The 19,979-nt window shown below is 35.5% G+C and overlaps 1 protein-coding gene across 1 annotated transcript in view; it reads left to right on the top strand.

Annotated features, from left to right (window-relative positions):
* The first annotated feature begins 973 nt into the window (after positions 1 to 973).
* TMPRSS15 (transmembrane serine protease 15) overlaps positions 974 to 19,979 on the top strand; it is a 141,732-nt gene continuing 122,726 nt past the window's right edge. The window contains exons 1-3 of the mRNA XM_054468823.2: positions 974 to 1,281; positions 6,431 to 6,561; positions 6,817 to 6,884. Of these exons, the coding sequence (XP_054324798.2) occupies positions 1,137 to 1,281; positions 6,431 to 6,561; positions 6,817 to 6,884 (344 nt within the window). The 5' untranslated portion in view covers positions 974 to 1,136. The remainder of the gene's footprint in view (positions 1,282 to 6,430; positions 6,562 to 6,816; positions 6,885 to 19,979) is intronic.

The raw sequence follows: 19,979 nt of genomic DNA, 5'->3' as shown, positions 1-19,979 counted from the left end.
CATCTTAGCCCATTGTAATATGCCACAATTTCTGTGTGTTAGGGGTTTCCATCTAAAACTTCCTTACCTCCTGCCAGTTTTATTTACCAGAATAAAAGTCACATTGATTTACTTCAGAATAGATTCGGTTTCATTTGGTTTTAATTTTTGTGTTTTAAAGTTCCTGAACTCATCATTATTCATGGTGTGAATAATCCCAATGCTAAACTGTAATTTAATTATCAGAAAATGACTTTGATTTTTCCATAAAGTGTATATCTGCAACTATAACTATGATTATCTTAACCTGTTCTCTTGTTCTAATTGGCATATTTAAAGAGATAAAGTCCAGGGCAAGTGAGTAATGTCTTCCCCACCCAGACTATTTTCTTAGAATAGAAACACATATTTTATTCCTCTTATGACAGGTACTCCCATTCATTAATAACTGCACAAGGCCATAAAGAGTAGCCATATAATGCCTTGTTTAAGTGTGCTTTCCCTTATGTAATACTGCCTTACATTGCATAACTTCACATGGGTGACATAACAAAGTTTGCAACACTTTTGATTGTTTCCATAAGGAATATATGTATACGTATATGTACACAGAGAGAGGATATATATGTTAGGTTTTATATACATCTGCACCTAAAAGTTATTTTTAGAAGGTCTATATCAACATATAAGAGAAGTGTCTTAAGAATCATCTGAGTCAGAGGGTAGAAGGTTGATCTGTTAGGAACTCTCTCTATGAATATCAAATGCGTGTGCCTAGTGACTAATTTGTCTGTCATGAATTTCACATTTTTCTTAATAGTTCTCAAAATGATAGAATGTCTTTTGTTTACAACATGAATTTAATTTGATTCACCTTGGCAAATGGCCTATTCAGGTAGTTAACGTTTACAACTCTAGGCATCTTTACTCATTTATATCTTCTTAAAGATTAACCACCCTTTTAATGATACTTAATGTATAGAGACATAATTTTGCCAAAGAGACATACACAACTCACCTACACTGACTGGTATGCGTGTAGACAGTTGGTTGTTGCTTTACACATCTTTAAAAATTTGAGAGATTTTACTCTTCAGTTGGTAGAGTTATTTATATTCTCTTTTAGTTCTTAAATTAGCAAGCCTTCAAAACCAAAAATGGGGTCAAAAAGAAGCGTATCTTCTAGGCATCATTCTCTCAGCTCCTATGAAATCATGTTTGCAGGTCTCTTTGCCATATTGGTAGTGCTCTGTGCTGGATTAATTGCAGTGTCCTGGCTGACAATCAAGGAATCCCAACGAGGTAAGTCACATGGAGTTGGCACTTGAAGGTGCTCTCAGCTGAATGTACACACTTTAATGTCAGTTATTCTGTAAGTCTATTTTATTCATTGCTAACTAAATGCATTATTTTGGGCTTTCAATCTAATATTTCAAACTAATCTTCATGACAAAATATTTATGTTGCATTCACATACTTCTCTGTAGTTCCCTTCAGAGAATATTAGGAAAATTAATTGGTATGTAATTTGAAACTTAACCCAGAATTTAAGCATGAGACTGAGTAGTTTTTAAAATAAATAATGTTAAATAAGTATCTTGGTTTCAACATATAATCAAGTAGATTTCATGGCCCCTGATTTTGTTTTGATATAATTTAAATCACAAACATATTAATATGTTGTTGAATATGTAAGTAGATAAACATGCAAAGTTAACAAAAAATATTGTTTATTTCTATCTTCATTCTCTTATCAGTCTAACCATTTTAATTCTACTAATATAAAATAACTTGGATATAAATGCAGACTTAAAAAGGTCACAAACTGAGTAGCAACTTTGATAAACAGAAAGAGCATAAGAAATGATAACTCTTATTTAGAGCTAACTTTGTACCAACAGCTTTTAAAATACCTTCAAATGTATTGTGTAGCTACAACATATGAAAGCTTATTGGTATGCTCGTTTTACAGATGAGGGATCTGAGACAGAGACTAGAAGTAATTTGCTTGAGTTCCCATTATTAGTGGGTAGCAGAAGTAAGATTCCAAACTAGACAATCCAGCTCTAGAACTTGTAGTCCATCTTACCACTTATTCATTTATAGGGTAAATTTAAAAAATTGAAAGCATAGCAATAACCTACGTATTAACAGTTTATTTTTTCTTAGACAATTTTTTACATTTTTAAAATGATGAACTTTATATATATATATGTGCATATAAATTCTCTCTTTTTTTTTTTTTTTTTTTTTTTGAGAGAGAGTCTCGCTCTGTCACCAGGCTGGAGTGCAGTGGCGCGATCTCGGCTCACTGCAACCTCCGCCTCCTGGGTTCAAGTGATTCTCCTGCCTCAGCCTTGCTAGTAGCTGGGACTACTAGCAGGTGCGCGCCATCACGCCCAGCTAATTTTTGTATTTTTAGTAGAGGTGGGGTTTCACCATGTTGGCCAGGATGGTCTCGGTCTCTTGACCTCGGATCCGCCCACCTCGGTCTCCCCAAATGCTGGGATTACAGGCATGAGCCACCAGATCTTTCTATTGTGAGTGATTTTAGTTTTACCTATTAAATTCACAATTGTTGGGTTAGCTATTTTATTCTAGTAAATAAGTAAGTTTAAATTAGAATGTAATGCACATGCCATAGTTTTATTAAATAATTTTAGTAAATTCCTGGTCTATTTAAAAACTGTAGACATACACACGGGCTATATTTTAAAGAAAAAAAAAGTGTGGATATTTTATAAAATTATACAAAGTATTAAAAGATAATACAGATTGAATTAAACTTTTAGAAAAATGGCTGTTTTGGTCTTATTTAATTGCTGTGAATAACTTGAAGGATCTATAAGCATTTGAAAGTCCATTGGAATCCCTGTTGTTCAATAAACATACAAACGTTAGTTATTTTACAAGTGAAATAGAAAATAAATATTTATAAGTGATAATACTGTTTAACAGTGAACAACTAAATATAAAAAGGGATTTGAGTTAATGCTTTACCAATACATCAGAGATCATAACGCATACTGCTATTTTTTTCTTTTTAAACTATTATTTTGGATTCAGGGGGCACATGTGCAGGCTTGTTATCTGGGTATATTGCATATGTTGAGGTTTGGGGTATGAATGATCCCATCACCCAGGTACTGAGCATAGTACCCAGAAGTTAGTTTGTCAACCCTTGTCCCTCTCCCACTTTCCCCTTCTGGTAGTCCCCAGTGTCTATTGTTGCCATCTTTACGTCCATGAGTGCCTGCTGTTTAGCTCCCACTTATGCTTGAGAACATGTGGTATTTGTTTTTTCTGTTCCTGCATTAATTTGCTTAGGATAATGGCCTCTAGCTGCATCCATGTTGCTGCAAAGGACATGAGTTCATTCTTTTTTATGGCTGCATCTTATTCCACAATGTATATGTACCACATTTTCTTTATCCGGTACACCGTTGATGGGCACCTAAGTTGAGTCCATAACTTTGCTCTTGTAAACTGTGCTGTGATGAACATGTGACTGCATGTGTCTGTTTGGTAGAATGACTTATTTTGTTTTCGATGTATACCCAGTAATGGGATTGCTGGGTCAAATGGTATTTCTGTTTTAAGTTCTTTGAGAAATAGCCAAACTGCTTTGCACAGTGGCTGAACTAATTTACATTTCTATCAACAGTGTATAAGTATTCCTGTTTCTCTGCAGCCTTGCCAACATCTGTTGTTTTTTGATTCTTTGGTAATAGCCATTCCGACCAGCATGAGATGGTATCTCACTGTTGTTTTGATTTACATTTCTTTGGTGATTAGTGGTGATGAGTATTTTTTAAAATATTTGTTGGCCACTTGTATGTCTTTTTTTGAGAAGTGTTTGTTCATGTTTTTTGCCCACTTTTTAATGGGTTTACTTGTTTTTTGTTTGTGCAATTATTTAAGATCCTTATAGATTCTGGATATTAGACCTTGTCAGCTGCATAGTTTGCAAGTATTTCCTCCCATTCCATAGGTTGTTTGTTTACTTTCTTGATAGTTTATTTTGCAGTGCAGAAGATCTTTAGTTTAATTAGGCCCCACTTGCCAATTTTTGGTTTCATTGCAACTGCTTTTGAGAATTTAGTCCTAAATTCTCTGCCAAGGATAATTTCCAGAATGATGTTTTCCTTTTTTCCTCTAGGTTTGTTACAGTTTGAGGTCTTAATTTAAGTCTTTAATTTATCTTGAGTTAATTTTTGTATATGGTGAAAGGTAGGGATCCAGTTTCATTCTTCTGCATATGGCTAGCCAGATATACCAGCACTGTTTATTAACTAGTGAGTCCTTTCTTCATTGTTTATTTTTGTCAACTTTGTTAAAGATTAGATGGCTGTAGATGTGTAGCTTTACTTTACTGTGAGTTCTCTATTCTGTTCCATTGGACTATGTGTCTGTATTTGCACTACTACCATGCTGTTTTAGTTACTATAGCTTTATAGTATAGCATGAAGTTGTGTAATGTGTTGCCTCTGACTTTGTTCTTTTAGCTTAGGATTGCTTTGACTATTCTGGCTCTTTCCTAGTTCCATAAGGATTTTTGAATCATTTTTTATGATTTTATGAAAAATGAGTTTGATAGTTTAATAGGAATAGCATTGAATCTGTAGGTTGCTTTGGGCAGTATGGCCATTTTAACAACATTGATTCTTCCAATCCATTAGCATGGAATTATTTCCATGTGTTTGTGTTATATGACTTTTATAGCAGTCTTTTGTAGTTATCCTTGTAGGTCTCTTTTATATCCTTGGTGAGAGATATTCCTAAGTATTTTATCTTTTGTATGGCTACTGACAATGGTATTAAATTCTTGATTTGGCTCTCAGCTTGAATGTAATTGGCGTATAGAAATGCAACTGACATTGTACATTTATTTTGTATCCTGAAACTTTGCTGAAGTCATTTATCAGTTTCAGGAGCCTTTTTGCAGTCTTTTGGGCTTTCAAAGCACTTACGACTTTTAACATTTTTTATACTTTTTTTACTTCACTTTAGACTTATTAAAAGTTGCAAAAATTGTACAGAGTTCTCATATAACCCAGCTTCCTTGGATGTTAATATTTTGTTTATCTACAGTACAACTGTCACGATCAAAAAATTAACATTTCTACAATATTGTTAACTGAACCACATACTTTATTTAAATTTCACCAGTTTTTCCACTAATGCCCTTTACCAGCTTAAGATCCAATGCAGATTCCTATATAAGATTTAGTTATTACACTTCCTTAGTCTCCTTTAATCTGTTGTAGTTCCTCAGTCCTTCTTTGTATTCTACATTTAAACATGCAAACTTCAATGTAATTTTGAGTCTTTAAAATACAAATGAAGTAGTATAAATAATATGTTATATCAATTATGCAGTTAAAGCTATTTAGACTATATGCACACACACTGCTTGAGTTATTATTTCTAATTATCCCCTTAATGGGATAGTTTGGTGTCAATGTATTATATAGAGATCCTGGGTTGTAGAGTCAGTCATTTCAATGACCAAATTCTAGATCTGTTGCTTAAGACCTTTACTACCTTGAGAAATTTTCTTAATCATTCTAAACTCCAATTACCCTATCTCAGAAAAGAAGAAACAACGTCTTTTCACACCAGATTATTGTGAGAATTATATGTCATTATTATTATATTTACTAATGAGTTCATCATTGTGAGTTTCAGTTGAAGCAATTCATTTTAAACATAAATCAGTGTCAATGAAAATATGCTGATAAAGGGATTATGCAGGACTTAATGACACATTTTATTATCCATGTTTATATTTAATTTGTTAACCTTCTTTTTTTACATTTTTTTTGCCTAGTGAGGTTATCTATTTTCTACAGCATTCTAAATAACGTCTTCAACAAAGACAGTCACCAGCTAATGGCACAAGGTCATGCATGCCATTTTTATAATTATTAGAATGAAAGAAGTAGCTTCAAAGTCATGTTTCAAAGTAACCAAAACACTGAAATCTTCACAGCAATTCATATGTCAAAACCCAGTGGTGTCCCTGGATGCGAGGTGTTCAAGAAGTATCTGAAAGCAACTACAAAACTTTTAATGGTTCACTTCTCACCATGTTTCCCTGAGTCACTTCCCATGATTGGTGGGAGTTCATCAGTCCATGTATCTTCCAACAGGAATCTCAATAACAATAATAATGAAAACTTGGAAGCTTGGAGTGTGGGTTAGACTTCAAAGAAAAGAAAAAAAATATTGAAAGAATGGAAAAAAGTTTAGTTTCCAATCTTTTAAAACAATCAGACAGCTGGGGAAAGAAAGCAGCTGATTTTGAAACATGAGACTACAAAGAAAAAGCAAGAACTACAGAGCTAACACATCAAGCAAGAGCTTTACTTCTATGTCTTAACAGAATGTGCATATTTTCTCCTACTCATAATCCAAAATCTTAGTGTTTTTTCCTTATTAATTTATCTAGGTGCAGCACTTGGACAAAGTCATGAAGCCAGAGGGACATTTAAAATAACATCCGGAGTTACAAATAATCCTAATTTGCAAGACAAACTCTCAGTGGATTTCAAAGTTCTTGCTTTTGACCTTCAGCAAATGGTAGGAGACTGACAGCTGGTTTAAAATTTTATAACATAGTTTAACTAACTACTTGCCGAAAACACCATTTTCTCACTGTGAAACAACTAGAGAATAAATGTCATATGCCCAAGATACTTAAATGTATGAGCCCCATTACTATGAAGAAAATTGCCCCAATTCTAAGCAGAACATAAAGATTGCTTTGTATAAATTTTTCAACAAAATTAAAATCTTAAATTTAGTATACTCATTCAACCTTTTATATTTTTCTAGATAGACGAGATCTTTCTATCAAGCGATCTGAAGAATGAATATAAGAACTCAAGAGTTTTACGATTTGAGTGAGTACAGCTCAAACATTTTCTACTGACAGAAAATTAGTGATTTTTTTGCTAATATTTGTAAAATAGCATCACTATATATAGGAAAAGAGGAATATTTAAATTTTTCAACATTTTTTGAGGATTAAGCAAAGTGGTACAGCATAAACTTTCATTTTAGTAGCAAATAATAATAACTTTTGATAATTGATCTTATGTTAATATGTGTCCCTCTACTGACAATAAAATCTTGCAGAGACACATGGAGAGGGTACAGATGCAGATAAAGTGTTTGACTTGCTACGAACATTTGGAAAAAGCTTGCTTATCATTTAATAAAATAATATTGTATCACCCTGCTTCATTTATACTATAAATACCAAGAGAGAAGATACTTGTCCACTGTTGTACCCAGAGGGCATAAGATTACTTAAAGTAAAGTAGGTGCTCAATAAACTAATAACTCTTAGATTAATAATGTAATGATGTAATTCCACACTATGAATGTTTGAATCTGTAACATAGGGAACTTATTGTAAGAACTATTTTCTTATTTCTATTGTAAGATCTATTTTCTAAACAATTAGCTTTTGTATTTCTCACAAAAAAATTTGACCTGTGTGTTGTTGTTGCTGTTGTATTATGAAGGAGAGTTTGACAATCTTGCTGACAACTCTCTGAACCTAAAGTTTTCTAAACTACAAACTACCAAAGGGCTTTTGGAATAGAGATACAAGTCAACTGGAAAGTTAAAAATACGTATAATATAAAAGAAAGAAAAATGTAAATTTATAAAATTAAGTTAAAAATAAAAAGACAAAGGGAGAGGATTCCAAGAAAAAAAAAGTTAAAGACTGATCAAGACCTGGGGTAGCTGAAAAAGGGAAGGGAGCAAAGCCTTCACAATAATTCACATTTAAAAAGCACAGAAAGAAAGACGATATTCCAAAAGGTTAGGGAAAACAGAGATCCTATGACAAGCTAGCAAAAAGGAAACTCACTGGTTGAATCTCTATTTCAGGCCAAGCCTTTTGTGACTTAAGTAAGTATATATACTTAAATATATATATCTATATCTATATATCTATATCTATATCTATATATATATGTGTATATATATATATAGAGATATATATAATTTTTTTTTTTTTTTTTTTTTTTTTTGAGATGGAGTCTCCCTCTGTCCCCCAGGCTGGAGTGCAGTGGCGCGATCTCGGCTCACTGAAGCTCCGCCTCCCGGGTTCACGCCATTCTCCTGCCTCAGCCTCCCGAGTAGCTGGTACTACAGGTGCCCGCCACTACACCCGGCTAATTTTTTGTATTTTTAGTAGAGATGCTGTTTCACCATGTTAGCCAGGATCATCTCGATCTCCTGACCTCGAGATCCGCCCACCTTGGCCTCCCAAAGTGCTGGGATTACAGGCGTGAGCCACAGCGCCCGGCCGTAAGATGTATTTTCTTATTCATTCCTCACCAAATGACTGTGAGGGAGATGCAATTATTCCGACTTAAATAGCTACGACACTAAGTCTTGGAAAAAAACTAACTAGCCTCAAATCACACAGCTAGTAGGTGTTGGGGAATGTGTTTGAATGGAGTTTTGTTGTTCTGATTCAGCATATGCTCCCCTTCCATATGAGAATGTTAAAGTAGCAGAGCCCACAGAATATAACAACTTCTAGGGAGGGTGGGTTTGCTTTTCACCATAGATGGGTGGACTCAAGATGCAAGGGAAAAGGAAATTTATCTTTTTCTACAGAAATAAGAAGGATGGCAGTAAACGTGGAACAGGAAGGAGAACAAACAATGAAAGCCAAGATGAGCATGGAGAAAAACATCTAAGTAAGCTAGACTGACGGCAATATTCCTTAGTTACAGCTGGCCATCTTCCATACTCCTTTACCGTGAGAGTAAATAAGTCTTAGTTTTTACGCAGCTGCTGCACTGCAATTGAAGGTAGCTGAAAGCTCCAAGCCCACAATTTGAAATGAAAGCACAATGTACAAGCTCAATAGCAGAGGACAACAGCCTCCCTATAGGTTTTCAAGACACTGCGACCTATAAAATCTGAATATTAATTAATTTTACTTTTATTCATGTATTATTTATTATGTTCCAGGGCCTTAAAATTACATATTTTTTGTGCTTTTATGCAGCTGACAGTCTGATAGAAACTATTACAGTTTTCTTTTCTACATTGTCCATTGATATTTAAGGTTTATGTCTTCAATTAGATAAATAATAAGGCATCATAATACCACTAAAAAGATTCAGATGTTTTACATTTTGCTCCCTAAAAATTACATTATTTTTGAAAAGGTTAAGATACTTTAGCCCTATTTTTAAAAAGAAAAATGGCAAGTATATATGGACTGATGGTGTTCCTGGTGTACCAATTCATTTAGCAAACTAAATACTCAGTACTAATCAGAATATCACCACAAACTTGTCAATTTGTTCTTCTGTGTACCATTACTACCATGTACTTGTGTATGTCACCTAATGCATTCCTCACTAGGGGTTTGTGAAGTTTTAGATTATCAGCCTGTCGTGAATTATTAATGTGTGGTTCAGAGAGGCTAGGTTACTTTTCCAATGTCATGCTGCCATTAGTCTGTCTAAAACATTCATGCTGTCCTCTACTACTAATTTTTATATTAAAAAAGTACTCAAGACAGAGTGAAGCAATGAAAGTTAAGGGTAAAGAGTCACATATTCAGGAATTGTCCAAGCAGTGTTTGCTGTATGTTTCTCAGTGACTACTATCCCTCTGGGTGCCTTATTGTGTTCATCTGCTAAATGGCCATAGACCTTTATCCACGCAAGCCCTATGCTTGCACCTTTAGTTTTCCTTGTTCTCCACTCTGATTTTTAACCTTGTGTAGGTTAAAGTGTTCATTAACTTTGTGAGAAAACTGATGGGATAATCTATACTCAGACTAGGGTAAACAGTACCTAAGTTTACAATCTTTTTGTTCTCTTATTTTTTTCCTTTTTAATGGTTATGCATGTGTTACTCGTCTATGAATTAACAATGCTAGTTGCTGGAGTTAGCGTGTAGAAAAATACTCAGAAAGTCAGAGTGGAATGAGTTAAAGGAATGGAGAAATAACCTTCATAAGAATCCGTCACTGGATTTAAAGGTGTACTGGTCTATCCAGAAGTCTATAAGGGGCTTTTTTTATCATTTAAATTGTAATACTGTTATAATTTAGTAGGAATGTGTTATTTTTTTCATAATGACCTCATTGTTGTTTTAGCAAAAACTGGAGGCAAGCTGAATGAGGTAGAGTCTACAGTATCTCTGTACAGTTTATATGGTTCATAGATACATCAAAAGTATTAAAGTAAGTGTGTGTTTGTGTGTATGTGAGAGAAACAGAGAGAGAGACAGAGAGAGAGAATGCCATACATGAAGATTTAAACATCTGTTTGGTTAGAATGAAAATTATCATTATTTACTTTTTCTTTACCTCCTCCTGAAAAATGACATATTATTTTCGTTTGTTTCATCTGAGGCTTTTAAAATCAGTTCTTCAAATGTGATATGATAGAAACTAAGTTCCCTTGTAGTTTCTGTAGTCTTCAGAAAGCAGAATTTTCCTTATCTTCCCTAAATAATCTTCAGTTTATTCAGGGTTAATATCCCTAAAATTCTATGAGAGATACAGCATGCTTTGAAATACAACATGAATTGCTAACTTAAAATCCTCCTATAGTGGAATAAAGATAAAGACAAAAATATAAAATATTGTTCCGTGCTTTGCACAAGGGGAGAGTAGAATCACTAAAAAGAGTACTTTAAAAAATAGACAAAACATATATTAAAGAGATACTGGAAAACTGAAGCAAATATTTTTATCCTGTCAACATAGAGTTAAATAAATGTTCAGGTAGTCATCCATTCATTTGCTCGCTTATGTATTTAACACACATACAGGGCTTACTTAGAAACAGACATTTAACTAGGTTCTGAGAATACAGATATTAAGAGAAAGTCTTTTATTAAAGAGCTCATTCAACCACCATCATTAAGACATTTTAATTTGTATTGGTATATTTAGAACTGGTTCTCTCTCTCTGTTTTGATAAGCTATTTGGTTTTTAATTGCCGACTTACAAAGGGCACCTCTGGGTTAAGTGACTAATATATAACAGACATTAATAATAAATTAGGCATGAGTAATTTATGTGGTGATTAAGGTATAAAATCTCTGCTGTGAGGAATTTAAAATATTGTTGGGGAGATATGACGGAGTCAAGAAATTTTTACTAACGTTATTAGGCATTACATATCAGGTTGTATATACAGTTTGTGTGATAGTGCAAGAAAAATTTTTTTCTTTTCTCGTGTAGTCTAGCCATTGCTTGACTGCTTTGGGCTGGAATGCTCACAGACTAAAGAAAATTCATTCTAGTCCAACAAAAGAAAGAGATTCATACTGCTTAAATTTAATTTTCTCATATAATGTGACTAACAAAAATTAGGAATCTTTTTTCAATATTGCTGTGGACATCCTACAAACAGCCTATTAAATAATCATGATTATTAGTATATTTTGTTTATTATTTATAACTTTAGGTACTAGAACATGCTTTATTATTATCATCAAATTATTTTTTTCTTTTATTTTCATCCACTGATCCTGCTTGTAGTTACTAGTTTTTTAGAGAATAAATGTCTCTCCATCTTCATATCTCACTCCTTAAATATCTAAAGACTTTTTCTAGTGCTATCATACTAAATGCAGGTGTACTGCATGGTTCTGTCACCAAAACACACTCTGGCCTTCTGTTTCTCCTCCCCAACTCGACACAGCCTTCTGCCTCAGTCCTGCCACATCATCTGTACACCCTCAAAACCATCCTGCTTTCTCTCTTTTATCTATGTTTTCATTACTGGGTGATATGGCTCTGTGTCCCCACTCAAATCTCATCTCAAGTTGTAATCCCCACGTGTTGAGGGAGGGACCTGGTGGGAGGTGATTGGAAGGGGGGCAGTTTCTCCCATGCTGTTCTCATGATACTGGAGGAGTTCTCATGAGATCTGATGGTTTTATAAGTGGCAGTTTCCCCCACTCTCTCTCTTTCCTGCCACCTTGTGAAGAAAGTACTTGCTGCTGCTTCACCTTCTGCCATGATTTTAAGTTTCCTGAGGCCTCCCCAATCATGCAGAACTGTGAGTCAATTAAACTTCTTTCCTTTATGAATTACCCAGTTTTAAGTAGTATCTTTATAGCAGTGTGAAAAAAGACTAATTGGCACCAGGAATGGGGTACTGCCATAAAGGTAACTGAAAATGTGAAGCGACATTGGAACTGGGTAACAGGCAGAGGTTGGAATAGTTTGGAGAACTCGGAAGAAGACGGGAAGGAGTCTTCCCAGAGACTTGTTGAATGGATTTGACCAAAATGCTAAGAGTGATAAGGATGATAAAGTCCGGGTTGAGGTGATCTCAGATGGAGATCAGAAACTTATTGGGAAATGGACCAAAGGTTATTCTTACTATCCTTTAACAAAGAGATTGGCAGCATTTTGCCCCTGCCCTAGAGATCTGTGGAATTTTGAACTTGAGAGTGATGATTTAAGGTATCTGGCAGGAGAAATTTCTAAACAGCAAAACTTTCAAGAGGTGACAGAGTATAAAAGTTTGGAAAACTTGCAGGCTAACTATGTGGCAAAAAGGAAAACCCATTTCCTGGGGACGAATTGAAGCCAGCTGCAGAAATTTGCATGAGTAATGAGGAGTCAAATGTTATTTGCCAAGACAATGGCGAACTTGTCTCCAAGGCATGTCAGAGTTCTTCACAGCAGGACCTCCCATCACAGGCCTGGAGGCCTAGGAGGAAAAAATGGTTTGCGGATAGGGCCCAGGACCCCACTGCTGTGTACAGCCTTGGGGCTTGGTGCCCTGCATCCCAGCCACTCCAGCTCCAGCCATGGCTAAAAGGGGCCAGTGTACAGCTCAGGCCATTGCTTAAGAGGGTGCAAGCTCCACACTTTGGTGACTCCCATGTGGGCCTGCAGGTACACAGAAGTCAAGAATTGAAGTTTGGGAACCTCTGCCTAGATTTCAGAGGATGTATGGAAACATCTGGATATCTAGGCAGAAGTCTGCTGCAGGGGGAGAACCCTCATGGAGAACTTCTGCTAGAGCAGTGCAGAAGGAAAATGTGTGGCTAGAGCCCCCACACAGAGTGCCCCCTGAGCTGACTCTGGAGAAGACAGCCATTGTCCTCCAGACCACAGAATGGTAGATCCACTGACATCTTGCACTGTGTGCCTGGAAAAACTGCAGACACTCAATGCCAGCTGTGAAAGCAGCCAGTGGGGATAGGGGAGCTGTACCCTTCAAAGCCACTGGGGTGGAGCTGCCCAAGACCGTCACAGCCCACCCCTTGCATTAGCATGCCCTGAATGTGAGACACAGAGTCAAAGGAGATTATTTTGGAGCTTTAAGATTTAATGACTGCCCTGCTGGATTTTGGATTTGCATGGGGCCTGTAGCCCCTTTGTTTTGTCCAATTTTTTTTCCGTTTGGAACGGTAGCATTTATCCAGTGCGTGTAACCCCTTTGTATCTTGGAAATAATGAACTTGTTTTTTATTTTACATACTCATAGGCAGAAGAGCCTTGTCTTGTCTCAGATGAGACTTTGGACTTTTGAATTAATGCTGAAATGAGTTAAAACTTTGAGGGACTGTTGGGAAGGCATGATTGTGTTCTGAAATGTGAGGACATGAGATTTGGGAGGGGCCTGAAGCAGAATGATATGGTTTGGCTCTGTGTCCCCACACAAATCTCATCTCTAGTTGTAATCCCCACATGTTGAGAGAGGCACCTGGTGTGAGGTGATTGGGTCATGAAGGCGGTTTCCCCCATGCTGTTCTCATGACAGTGAGTGAGTTCTTATGAGATCTGATGGTTTCATAAGGCCTTCTTCCCCCTTCACACTCCTTTCTCTTCTGCCACCACGTGAAGAAGGTCCTTGCTTCCCCTTAGGCTTCCACCCTGATTGTAAGTTTCTGAGGCCTCCCCAGCCATGTGGAACTATAAGCCAATTAAACTTGTTTATTTTATAAATTACCCAGTCTCAGTATTTCTTTATAGTAGTGTAAAAATGGATTAATATACTGGCACTCTCATTTTCTCTCCTTACTATTGCATCCATTCTTATATTCCATCCTCACAACCCATTAAGAACCAGTCCATGTTGCCTTCCCCGGGACACTTAACTGACACTCTAGTCTGGTTTAGGTACTTCTTCCCCCTGCACATTTAGCACCATGTATCTACATTTAAAGTACGATTCTCACACTATAACATAATTGTTGATTTGTCTATCTCCTTACTAGGCTAGGAGCTCTCTTTGGGCAGAGAATGTATCTTTGATACCTGTATCTTCAGAACCTAACTAATGCCCACCACAGCATATGTATTCTATAAAGTCCTAGCAAATGAATGAAAAATTATTTAGCAGCTGTTATTAACATAATGAATATTATGTTAGAGGTTAGCATTTTTTCATTTAATCTTCATCCTATTAATATTATGTTAGAGATTAGCATCTTTTCATTTAATCTTCATCCTATGGCTATAAAAATAATTATACAGTTACCATGGCTTTAACTTTTTGTTACAAGAAATAAACTAACTTGAGAATTCTTAAATAGTTCTCCAAAAGCACAGGCATGTTACTGTGTGAAGGAATCCTTTGACTTGAAAGGATGGGTCATGGAAAGTTTTATGAAAAATGTGGGACAGTGTCTGAAAAGCATAGATAGGGACTACTTGAGTGGAGAAGACAAGGAAAGCCATTTCTGATAAAGATAAAAAATAAGTAGCATGTTGAGGATATAATAGAGCTGGCACTGAGGGCCACTAAGAAGATGTTGAGACATCATGAATGTGCTAAATATAAACCTAAGAGTGTGACAATGAACTCGTGACAAATTAAAGTCATAGGGGACTGGTAGGACATTGGAGAAACACAGTGAGCCTGACTTTATAGAAAGGTTAGTCTCACATCTCAGATAAGGAAAAATTGAATTGAAGATCCTAAGGGCAAAATAATTGATATATGATCATCACAAAAGTTCTGACATCAGTAACAGAATCCTTAGTTTTAGTGACCAAAAAGAGGTAGGAAAGTCAAATCAAAGGTAAAAGAGATTATGCTTAGAAAAACAATGGCAGAAGGTCAAATGAAGCTTATTTAATGGTCCAAAGAAACCTCAGTGCCTTCCCATCTCCTGTTGGAACAAAACTTGATGAATATAGACTTTTATATATAGGCCTGGTAGGCTATGAAAATCGCAGAATTTTTCTTTGATATATAGTAAATAATCTTTTATTTCTCTAGGTGGCAAAATCACTATATTTAAAATTGTAAATTATTTGAGTTTAGGAATTATTTCTTTCCCCTCTTTATAGCTACCAAGGAGGCCAGTACAGTGCTCAAACCTTGATAAATATTTTATAATGATTCTCAAATAATGTACTTCATCAGTGTAGAGATAGTTTCCCCTGGTGGTAGCTGTGCTACTATTAAATCAGAGGTGAATTTTTAATCTTATCAAATACAGACACAATGAAAGCTTTATCTTTTTATGCAAAAAAGTTTAATCTTCCTCCCTCCCTTCCTTCCTTCCTTAATTTACTTCCTCCTTCCCTCCCTGCCTCCCTCCTCTTTCTTTTTTCTTCTTTCTTTTCTCTTTTTCTTTCTTTCTCTTTCTTTCTTTCCTTCCTTCTTTCCTTTCTTTCTCTTTCTCTTTTCTGTCTTCTTTCTTTCTCTTGTCTTTCTTTTTCTTTATTTCCTTATCTATCATATCATTCTTTACTCTATTGCATATTTCTGACATCTTAATCCCAGTAGCTGCCCTTACACCCATCTGCTGTCTTCATTCCTACCTACAGTACATAGTCCCTTCCCTCTGTTTCCATAGTGTATAATCTCTTAGCCTCTTTCATTGATCCAATATCAGAACTAAAAGGAGAAACACAGACATGCAGGAAAGGTTAATTATTTTAACTTTTTCAAAATGCTAATAAAAATAAAAATGTGTACTTAGTCTTTATTTTGTGAGTGTAACATTACAAGGGAAAGTTTTATTTTTTGTTGGTTCACTTTAAGCTATTTGTCTACTTTGTGGTGAATGAAACGAATTTCTCTTTTCTAGTTTTGTAGAGGATTGAGTCTGGAGAGCTGCAGTAAAACATCAATTCAAATTTATTTCCAAAAGGCTTTAACCTCCTTTAAGGAGAGGTATTCTAGGTGCCTGCCTCTCTTGAATTGGGCTCTGCCTAGTGAAATCCATACAGAAAGCAGTGTCCATTGCAGAGTTTATCAGAATAGTTTTGCTAATGGAACCCTTTATGTTTACATGTCTACAACATGCTGGATAACTTCACTTACATTAGGTTGGGAAAATTTGATGAATATAGACTTTTATATATAGGCCTGGTGGGCTACCAAAATCCCAAATTCTTCTTTGATATTTAGTAAGTAATCTTTTATTTCTCTAGATGAAAAAATCACCCATTTGAAACTGTAAATTATTTGAGTTTAGGGATTGTTTGTTTCCCCTCCTTTATAGCTACCCAGGAGGCCAGTACTGTGCCCAGACCTCGACAAGTATTTTGTAATGACTGTCAAATAATGTACTTCATCAGTGTAGAGATACTTCCCTCTGGTGGTAGCTGAGCTGCCATTAAATCAGAAGTGAGTTTTTGAAAAGTGCAATGCAAAGGAATTTCATGAAAACGTCTGTTAGATAAATCACATGTTGCTATTTTGGGAGACCTAGAAGAGGAGGATAGAAAAAGGAAATCAGGAGCAGGAGAGAGAGTAACAATGAAACACTTAGGATTACTTTACCTTAAATAATCACCTACAAATAGACGTATTCCACTCATAGGAAACAGTAGCAGACTCATTATTAACTTTATAAATTACTTTAATTTAAAGATCCAATTGATAAAATCGGAAAACAGAAATAACTGAGTTCTCACCTAACAATACCTACATCAACTGTATGTCTATAAATTCTTTAAAATACCTATTTACATTTTTGTTATAGATTTTAATTAAACTCACACCACGTATGTGTATATGATCAAATTCTAGCACTCAGAATACTAGAGCTAGTCATTGAACTATTTTCTCTTAGTTTCACAGTATTTAATGCCAATCTCTGCCACTTACTACCTTGTATTATTGTGGGGGGTGTGTGTGTGTGTGTGTGTGTGTGTGTGTGTAGCTACTCTTCAGGGTAAGCAAATGGTTTGGTCTATTTGGGGAATACTTTCATTCATTCTGCTTTGTGGAAAGTGCTTTCACCAGAACTTTTAGCATTTGATTCTTTTAATAAAGAACTATTTACCCTTTGTGGCAACTTGCAGTTTCTTTTGCCCTTTGAGCCCAGATAAGCCACAAAGTTAGGAAAGGAAAGACTTGTTCACTCAGCAACCCTAAAAGTTACCAATATCATTAAGGAATATATGAGATAAGTAATATTTTGCTCTATTATACTCAAGCTTTCTGTACAATAGTAGGATTTATCTGCCTTAGAGAAAGACTGTTATTTTACAAGGACTAGTACTTTGAAATGAAAATGGTAATTTTTTTTTGACCTAAAGGAAGAATTCTCATTTCATTACTAAACAACTAAACAGCTTCAGCTTTCTTATGAGGTGAATCACAAAGGATTATTATGACTTTTTTATTTCTACTATATCTCTCTCATCTCAACATTTCCACTAAATAAGAAAATAAATTTTAAAGGCTACAGCTTTATGTGGATATAGGATATGCAACTCCTATCCTTGCAAAGTATAAATTATTAAATGTAATGCATAATTCACAACTAAGAGAACACACCTTTCAAAGAAAAATGTTTTATGCCTGAGGATGAACTAATCCAGTTGCTTTCAACTCAGGGAAGCAAAATTCCAGATTTGTATTTTCTTTGCCCAAAATACCTTACCTCTTTTACTCCATAACTCAAATAAAATGAAAGCAAGTGTTCAGTCCAATTAAACCTGTGAAATTACATAGAAATAAAACAGATTTAATCAGAATTTAAGTTTTCTAGTCTGCCACCAAAGATAAAATGAAGATGGTGGATTGGAGAGAGAGAAAATAATTAATATTGTTCACTCTCACTTCATTTTAACCACAATCAATCCTGTCTATTTAAACTATCTTGGAAACTGAGGTTGATTAGGAAGACATACTGTAAAAAAGAAAAAGGAGTAGGAGGAAAAGAAGAAGGCAGAAGAGGAGGAGGAAAAAAGACAGTGCTCTATCTTTTGGAAGTATTGCAGAAATAAATATCTTTCCCTTCTCCCCAAAAATATCCAACCAGCTATTTTTTTCATCTATTTGTATATGAAGTTCTGCTAACTATGCAACAGAAAAAAATACCTGGACATGCCTTTAGGGTAAATGTGCTGTAGCCTCTTTCCTGCTGACAAATAGTTCAGAGTAGAATTGATAGAAGTGTTGTTGAATGTGGTGGGATGGGAATTATATAAAAACACATTAGGGAAACAGATTCCCTAGGTTTCTTTTCTATCTCTGACACTAATAAGCTGTATAACCATAGGCAAAGTTACCTACATTACTCTAAGCCCCAGTGTCCTCATTGCTAAAATGAAAATATTGGCCAATATTCAGCTTCAAATATAGAGTAATTACCTTCTGTTCGTATAAACATGGGATAGAGGCTGACAGTTGTATGCCTGTTAGAATTTTCAAAATTCCCATTAACAGAATGCATGACTAAAAGTGCCTTAAAAATAAGTGTTTATTGGCCAGGCACGGTGGCTCACGCCTGTAATCCCAGCACTTTGGGAGGCCGAGGCAGGCGGATCACGAGGTCTGGAGATCGAGACCATCCTGGCTAACATGGTGAAACCCCGTCTCTATCAAAAATACAAAAAATTAGCTGGGCATGGTGTTGGGCGCCTGTAGTCCCAGCAACTCAGGAGGCTAAGGTAGGAGAATTGCTTGAACCCGGGGGGCGAAAGTTGCGGTGAGCGGAGATTGTGCCACTGCACCCCAGCCTGGCCACAGAGAGAGACTCCATCTCAAAAACATAAAAGTGTTTATTATCTGACATCACAAGAAATCTAGTGATTTTAAAGGAGGTTAATTCAGTAGTACAATGACAATGACATAGTCAGGGCTTTGGGTATTTTCCTTCTTCTACTACGCTATCTTCGGCTTATCAACCATGGCCTGACTCATGGTCTCAAGGTAGATGTGGCAGTTTCGGCAAATTATGTAGACCTAATAATGTTCAACAACCAAGGGTAGTAATCTACTATGAGCTGTTCTTTTATTAGATATAAAAAAGTTTTCCAGAAGTTTCCATTAGTCTTCCCTTCAGATTCTGTTGACCAAGGCCAGCTCATACACCCGTGAATAAAACCATGTTTGGTATAAAGAATGGTTAAAGAAGATGTCACATTTCCTAAAAAAATGGAGGCTTATTCTCCAGTAAAATTAGGGGTTAGCCAGCCAGCACAAGTGTGGAAAAGTAGATGAAAGGTAGTGTCTGTGACGAAATGTATCATTACCAAGGATGACAGTGATTTCATGTATGGGTAAGTTTGGGAAACCCTGAACTAAACAGTTACTAGGGAACCTTCTCATTTACAAGATTTGGCTACTATAATTTAAGCAAATGATTAGAAAGTTAAACCTTCTAACATTTTAAATAATTTATTTAATACATGTGAATTATAAAAATATTATATCAAAAATATTATATCTTGTTCATTTTAAAAATGAAAGACCAGCTTCCTGGAAATGAATCGCTGTGAAACTGAATAGTGCCATGGACCCGAGGAAGGAATATACTCCCCCTAGTGGAGATGCTGATCTACTATGATCTTTCATGAATATTCTGGTTCTATGTCCAGTCATGGAAGAAAAAATAACATTTACTGTAGCTTCTATCAAGATAGATAGATGGAGAGATAAAGAATTCTACTGGACTTGAGAAAATCCCTCAACGAGCTCATAAACTTACATATATAACAAGAATATATAACTCCCATAATTCGAAACCAGCAAACATATCTTGCAAAATTTAGTTTGCCCTAGTCTGT

The sequence above is a fragment of the Pongo pygmaeus genome, chromosome 22 (genome assembly GCF_028885625.2).
Source record: "Pongo pygmaeus isolate AG05252 chromosome 22, NHGRI_mPonPyg2-v2.0_pri, whole genome shotgun sequence".
Taxonomy (NCBI): domain Eukaryota; kingdom Metazoa; phylum Chordata; class Mammalia; order Primates; family Hominidae; genus Pongo; species Pongo pygmaeus.
The sequence above is the reverse complement of the archived record's forward strand: the minus strand, read 5'-3'. Positions and strand labels throughout refer to the sequence as shown.